Genomic DNA, 7,585 nt, shown 5'->3' with positions numbered 1-7,585 from the left:
TATCCAACCTTTCCATTGTCAGAGGCTAGATGGGTAAAGGCGTACAATGTGAAAGCAGATTGCTTAGTAGAGCAATTCCATAATAAGCACCCCTGGAAGCTGGGGCCATCGCAAGAGAAAGTTAACAAGAAATGATGTGTATTCATTGTTTTCCAGGTTCTCCCAACTCTGTAAGGGGGCCACCCTTTCAAGCTATGAATATTGCTTGCCATGCTGCTTCTAGCTTGCCTACAGTTTTGAGGGGGGAGGGGAAGGTTTGGAATGCACAGGTGGATTCTATCCAGATGGGAGCCAAGGTCACCAAAGAGATGTTGTGGTGGCCAGAGACGTTCTTCTCATAAAAACTATATGAGAATTAATTGGACAATGTGACCTGAACTGTCAGAGAAGGGATGGAAAGTTTTATTCTTTTAATTATCATTTTCCCACCATATTGTCAGAGCTGGTTTTCAACTCTTAAGTGCTGGTATGCTGTACCCAATAAAGTTTTGTATTAGAGATCTAAATGACTCTGGTGTATTTACTTAGTTGGGATCTTTAGTGGAAACTTGACAGCCGTTTTATTAACTATCAGCAAGATGACTGAACAGACCTCTTGCCATTTGCTGAAGTACCATATAACAATGCTGTGCATACCAGCACAGGTTTCATGCCATTTCGAATGGCAACTGGGCAAGTCTTTAACCCAGTGCCTGAGCTACCGGTCCAGGAGCTCATGATCCCCTCTTTAAAAGAGTGGATCAATCAACTGAAAAATATGTGATCTGTGGTACACAAAACCCTGGCAGATGCCCGGGGGCTTATAAAGCCCAATTTGACAAAAAGAGAGTGGAACCTAAACCATTCACATTGGGGACCATGTATATTTGTCCACCTGGTTCCTACAATCCTTACAACCCTCAAAGAAGTTAGGACCAAAATATATAGGGCCTTTCCCTGTAAAATGAATTATTAACCCAGTCAAAGTAGAATTAGATTTACCAAAGTCATTAAGAAAAGTCCACCCGGTGTTCAATTGCAGCCTCCTCAAACCAGAACTGATTTTGCCCTTAAGGCCGGCACCCCCTCCAGTCCCCCAGCCTATTATGGTGGAGGGAGAACAGCATTTTGAGATTAAGGAAATCTTAGACTCACACGCACACTGGCGAGTCACCTAATACCTAGTAACATGGAAAGTTCTCCCTGGGGCTCAGCCTGAGTGGGTGCAAAAGAACTATATGAAAACCCCTAGACTAATTAAACGCTTTCATGACCGCTACCCCAATAAACCTAAATAAACAATCACTATTTCTTTTCCCCTTTTTGATATTTTTTTCTCTTCTCCAGGTGGATCTTCTCTTCTTTTAGGGGGGGCAGTATGTCAGGTTCCTTAGGAATGCTGCCATGAGAAAGAGAAGTGGAGCATGCATCGGTGTGGATTGAGGATGTTTCTGTATTACTAGCATTTGTTTCTACTTTCACTTTGATGTCTCTGCATGGGAATTAGGGAGGGAGGAATACCCTTGGGGCCATCTGTTTCTACTCCTGCTGACTGGAAAGGATGAGGACCCTGGGAAATGGCTGGTTATCACCTTTTCGGCTCGAAATTCTCATAACCACCTTCATGCCAGTGGATTGACTCTGGATGGACTGGGCATTGGGGTGGGGCTGAAGAAACGGGAGTTTTAGCTTAATGCTTTTATACGGGAACTTCAGATTCAGATTTTATTCTGCAACCATTTTCTCTCAATAAAACATCCTCTTTGAAACAATGCCTTTTTCCTGAGTTGTTTTTTTCTGAGGGGACAGTTGAAGCAGGTCCTTACAGTATATCTCTTACCTAGTCTCCTTTACAGCCTAAGAAACTATATGTGTATGTGTCTTCTGAGCCTCTTGGCCCATCTACATTCCAGCTCTGGGCTTGTTGCCTTTTATCTTATCATTTTTTGGCAAGTCTATGACAACTCGCCATGGCCAACTTGCTGTGGGACAAGAAATACACTAATATCAAAGAAATAATGGAATAGAACCATTAAAGAAAGGATGCCAAAGGAGGGACAAAATAAAATGTGACTGACAAAAATTAAAATAATGTTTTAATTATTTTAAATAATTAAATAGAATTTTTGAATTGTCCCACAGTGAGTTGTCCTGTGGCGAGTTGGCCATGGTAAGTTGTCCCACAGCAAGTTGGCTGTGGTGAGTTGGCCATGGCAAATTAACTATGGCGAGTTGGCTTTGGTGAATTGGCTATAGCAAGTTGTCCCATTCCATTTCTTGGCTGTGTCTCTTCATCCTGTCTCTCAAGATCATGTCCACATACCATTGTTTATCTGTTTAGCTATCTGTCTCTCAGTCTCTCAGGTGTATATGTTTGTGATCTCAGCCATTCTTACAACCACCCTTTCTTTTTATTATACTAAGATATAGTATTCTGTACTTGCTCAACTAAAGCAGTTTAATGAGTTCTTGACTCAAATGAGCTGTGAAACAAGAACAAAATATACTTTAAGTTGAATTGGCTATCCTTTTGGCTTAAACCAGGACTTAGAATGCCTCATAGTCTCTCTGTTGTACTCTCTATGTATGCATATAATGATAAATGGCATTGATCAATATGAAGAGTGCAATGCTACCCTAGGCAAACTTGTAGTCCCCAAATGTTTTTAATTATACATCTGAAAGGTGCCATTTGAGCAGAGTTGATATAATCCAGTGGGAATTTAGGAAGTAAGAAAGAATCTGCTCATTCTCTGTATATGCAAAGTTGATACATTATTTTACACTATTTTAGGATGATAATCTAGAGCACTGGCATAGCAAAGCCTGCAAATGTGATTGTCAAAGAAATCCAAACTCAGTGTGGTCCATCGAAACAGACAGTCTAGATTGCATGCCGGGTAAGTACCACCTTTTTATTATTACAACTCAAGCCAGCCTATTCATTGTTCATATTGAGATTCGATACCCATAATTATCAATCAGGATCTTCTTGAAAATTATATGTGACTTGTATTATTGGTCAGATTGGGTCAAGCAAATGAAAGTATATCCTTAAACTAATTATAGTTCTTTAACGTCATTATTTGCAAAGTATTTCCTCCATTAAATGCAGTAGGGATTCTTAAAGTGTCAATTATATAAGAATATCTCAGAACAAAGAGAAGCTGTAGTACAGGAAAAAAAGGTTAATAAAAGGAGAAAATCCTTCTCATGCTGAATGGACTTTTAAAGTAAATAATAGTAGCATTACATAATTAATGTACTTGGTTTGACAGTCCCCAGACCTCTGTTTGGTAATTCTTTTAGTCTACTGCAATTTTCTACAACAGAAGGCTATCTCTTAAGTATATTACAGCTGAGTTATCTAAAGATTAGAGTTACTAAAATTAAACTTGATTTGCTTGCAAACACTGTAGCCTGCCACACTGGATGTATTTTAACTTGTTTTAGTCTTTGTTGTTTTAATACTTCTATACATGTGATAGTTGCAAATTCTGTGCAACTTCTATTATCCAGATGCCTTCACTACAGAAACCATCACAATTGTTGGTACAATATTCAAGCAGGCTGCATTTCCCACTACTGCAAATCCTATTGGAGTCCATGTGAGTCCCAACTGATCACAGAGACCTCTCAGCTTGTGGAGGCCATATGGTATCCTTCTTATTGGATTTTTAAAGACATAATTTAAATTAAAAAAAAAAAGACAAAACAGAAAACCAGAATGTTACATCCAGTACAGATGCTCTGGTGAAATGAGAAGGAATAGTCATTTAAATTCTATTGATATTAATTCTGTGAATTAAACAAGAAGAGTATATTGATGGTGGTTCATTTGCAAAGACTTTGGATTTAGAATGTACAATTCCAGGATGTTCTTCCAAATTGTCAAATGATTGAACTAAAATACTTCCTTATATAAAGTTCTAGACTTTATAGACTTGTTTTTCTATTTCCTTTCAAGACAAAATAGCAAATTGTATTCATGTGTGGCTGCAAGTGTCCTACTTTAAAATATTGGTTTACAATACTGTGGGCCTTGGTGATTTTCTAATGATACAACTCCTACTTCCCTCCTTGAAAGTGTGCAAAATTAAATCCCAAAACTTCCCCAAATCCAAGAGAAAATAAGAAATAAAACTTCAGTCATTTTTCAATGTCACGTCCTGTTAATAAAATTAAGTATAGCACTTTCTGGAGATAGATGCAGCAGAAATTAAACTTTTTAACTCCAGTGTGCACTGATTCCTCTCCATGTCTTCTTTGTCTTCTTTTACAGAGTGTCCCTATCATAAGCCTCTTGGTTTTGAATCAGCAGCTGTCACTCCAGATCAAATAAGCTGTTCCAATCCAGAGCAGTATACTGGGTGGTATGCTTCATGGACTGCAAACAAGGCCCGGCTTAACGGACAAGGATTTGGGTAAACTGCATTTGCAAGACATGTTTTCTACCAACAAGCTATACAAAAGATTTTTTAACCTCTAAACCTTTGTTACATAATATATGGAGGCTAATAATGACTTTTAAAATATATATTTATGATCCCAGAACAATAAATATTTACTTCCATTAACAGTTGCTGGGACAAATGTGTGGAGGTTACTGTTTCTGTCACCATGAGCTTCTGAGAGGTATCTAGATAGCTACTGTCAGAACCAAATGTTGCATTAAATAAGGTTTTGTATTGTGCTGAGTCATGTTGTGATGGCTGTTTTTCAAACTCTTTCTTTATCCCTGAGAGATTCCTCATTTTCCTGACATTTTTCTTTATTCCATTACATGAATAATGGAAAAAAAATAACAGCAGCTTTGCTGCTTGTGAAGCAGGAAGAGGTGGAACCAAAATCAAAATCTATATTGAAACAATAACTTTGTTAGGTCAGATGAAGGTTTATGAAGCAGTGTGCAAGAGTTCTAAGAACTCTTCATAAGAGATTAACAGGGTCAGTGACATTTGCACCTGATAAATACTCTTAAATTGAGACTATTTTATAAAATATGATAAAGCTTAATGTGATTTTCTTATATGGTATTTCATTTGAATCTAGTCACTGAGATTTGTAAGTCATAAGCTTGGCTTTGCTGATTTGTGAACCTACCAAATAAGTTTATTTTAAAAATCATGACCGAGTTAGTTAGTTTACAGAACAGGAAGCTGACATAGAGGACAAGGATATTTCCAAAGTTTGCTAGAAAGAAATCCATCTCTCAAATAACTGTGTAACACAGAGATAGGGAGCAAAATCTATCATATAGCCCTCTCAAAATTGCCTTCAAGGGATATGTATTCCAGAAGTAGCTCAATTTTCATAGGATTATGTGATGAATTGTCTCATTTACTATTAAATATGTCCTATTCACAAGAAAGTAATTGTTTACATGAAGTAATTGTTTCCAGGAATCAGGAGAATTAGCACTGAGGCTTCCAAACATCCAAGGATCAAAACAAAATGCAGCGGCTGACTCCAAGACCTCCACCCTACAATGAGTGGTTTGGAGGTGTTTTTATTAGGATCATTGTCTGGATCATTGGACCTGAATTTTTTTTTCTGGCCATTCACTGGCTTCAGATTCATCTCTCGATTTATCCTCTAAATATGAGTTCTTTATGGAGGTTGAGTCAAAATGTATGCTTTATAAAGACATTTATTGACTATCAGTGCCTTCCTTCCATAACTTTTCTAGATGTGCCTGGCTCTCCAAATACCAAGATACAAACCAGTGGCTACAGATTGACTTGAAAGAAATTAAAGTTATTTCAGGCATAATTACACAGGGAAGATGTGATGCAGATGAATGGATGACAAAATATAGTGTGCAATACAGGACTGATGAGAATCTGAACTGGGTTTATTACAAGGACCAAACAGGAAACAATCGGGTCAGTATAAGATCCCTTCCCCTTTTCTGAAGAAGTCCCAGTATTTGCATCTATTCCAATATAATATATTTCAGCTTCAAGAGAATGCCATTAAATCCATTTCATTCACTTAAATTTTATCATATCATTTTGGACAACTGACCAAATCAGGGATATACATGTATAAAAGCAGACCTCTTCTGAACACCTTAGATTATCAGCTGAATATATTATGCCTATATTCCATCTTTTCTATCTCTTAATTTTATCATGCATTTCCACTAACTCAAATCACTTAGGGCCTTTCTCGGTGTATACTTAACTATGGTAAGAACATAGGTTTGCAGTCTCTTTTTTTCCTGCTGTGTCTTTATGTTACCATGTTTCCCCAAAAGTAAGACCTACCCTGAAAGTAAGCCTAGCTTGATTTTTTTGGAGGCGGGCCTAATATAAGCCCTACCCCCAAAATAAACCCTAGTTTTGGGGCGAGGTACATGCCTAAAAATTAAGCTAGGGTGGGAGTGGGAGGTGGAGCTGCCCCACTCACCTCACACCCGTTACCTTATTGGTAGGACCGCCGCAGCCAGGCCTTCCACACCCTGACACTTGTTGAGCTGTATGGCTTGTCACACCATTGTTGCTGCTTGCGGCAGGAGGCCGCACAGCGCTTTGGGCCATTGTTGCTGCTTGCGGCAGGAGCCACATTGTGCTTCATGCCATTGCCGCCACTTGCAGAAGCAAGCCGAGCGGTACTTTGAGCTGTTTCTACTGCTTGTAGCAGGACGATGCATGGCGCTTCGGGCCATTGCCACTGGCCCAAAGCACCATGCAGCCTCCTGCCACAAGTGACAGTAATGGCCTGAAGCACCATGCACCATCCTGCTGTGAGCAGTGGAAACGGCCTGGAGCACCATGAAGCTTCCTGCTGCAAGTGGCAGCAACAGTGTGAAGCATTATGCAGCCTCCTGCCATGAGCAGTGGAAATGGCCAAAGCGCTGTGTGGTTTCTTGCTGTGAGAAGTGGCAATGACGTAATGCACTACATGGTGTCTGGCTGCAAGTGGTGGCAAGCGGCCACTGAAGAAGTCAAGCAACAGGTGTCGGGGCATGGGAGGCCTGGCTGCGGTGGTCCTAATGTAAGACATCCCCCGAAAATAAGATCTAGTGCAGGCATGTCCAAAGTCCGGCCCGCGGGCCATTTGCGGCCCGCGGCCCGGTTTAATCCGGCCCTCGAACAGCCCTCCCTGCTCTATTAAATGCGGCCCTCCCACGGCCCTCTGGCAAGTCCCATGAGAGAGAGAGAGAGAGACAGAGACAGAGGCACTTGCACTTGCACTTCTGTCTCTCTCTCTCTCTCTCTCTCATGGGACTTGCCCCCTCGCAGGGCTCCTCATTGGCCCTGCGCCCGGGTGCCCCACGCCCTGGGAGAAGGGCGGACAGGAAGTTCCTTTCCCAGGCTGGCCCCGTCCCAGGCGCACGTGGCTGGGGAGCCATGCGGGGAAGCCCCAAGATCCCCGCCCGGCTCGTTCCCGCCGCTGCTGCCGCCCAGCTCATTGCCGCCGCCGCCGCAGCCGCCCAGCGTGTTCTTGCCACCGCCGCAGCACCGCAGGGAACGGAAGGGAAGGGGGGAGGGCTGCGTGTTCCTGCCACCGCCGCAGCCGCCCGGCTCGTTCCCGCCACCACCGCGGCCACCCAGCTCGTTCCCGGCGTCGCCCCGGCCTGTGATGCTCCAGGTACGGCCCT

At 41.7% G+C, this 7,585-nt stretch overlaps 1 protein-coding gene across 1 annotated transcript in view; it reads left to right on the top strand.

Annotated features, from left to right (window-relative positions):
• Positions 1 to 578: 578 nt before the first annotated feature.
• RS1 (retinoschisin 1) overlaps positions 579 to 7,585 on the top strand; it is an 11,335-nt gene continuing 4,328 nt past the window's right edge. Inside the window, exons 1-5 of the mRNA XM_015825214.1 lie at positions 579 to 644; positions 1,540 to 1,641; positions 2,774 to 2,879; positions 4,262 to 4,403; positions 5,669 to 5,864. Coding sequence (XP_015680700.1) covers positions 579 to 644; positions 1,540 to 1,641; positions 2,774 to 2,879; positions 4,262 to 4,403; positions 5,669 to 5,864 — 612 coding nt within the window. The remainder of the gene's footprint in view (positions 645 to 1,539; positions 1,642 to 2,773; positions 2,880 to 4,261; positions 4,404 to 5,668; positions 5,865 to 7,585) is intronic.

Source organism: Protobothrops mucrosquamatus, unplaced genomic scaffold (genome assembly GCF_001527695.2).
Source record: "Protobothrops mucrosquamatus isolate PMUCROS unplaced genomic scaffold, P.Mucros_1.0 scaffold_198, whole genome shotgun sequence".
NCBI lineage: Eukaryota > Metazoa > Chordata > Lepidosauria > Squamata > Viperidae > Protobothrops > Protobothrops mucrosquamatus.
Note: the sequence above shows the minus strand (reverse complement) of the source record. Positions and strands in the feature narration are given on the sequence as shown.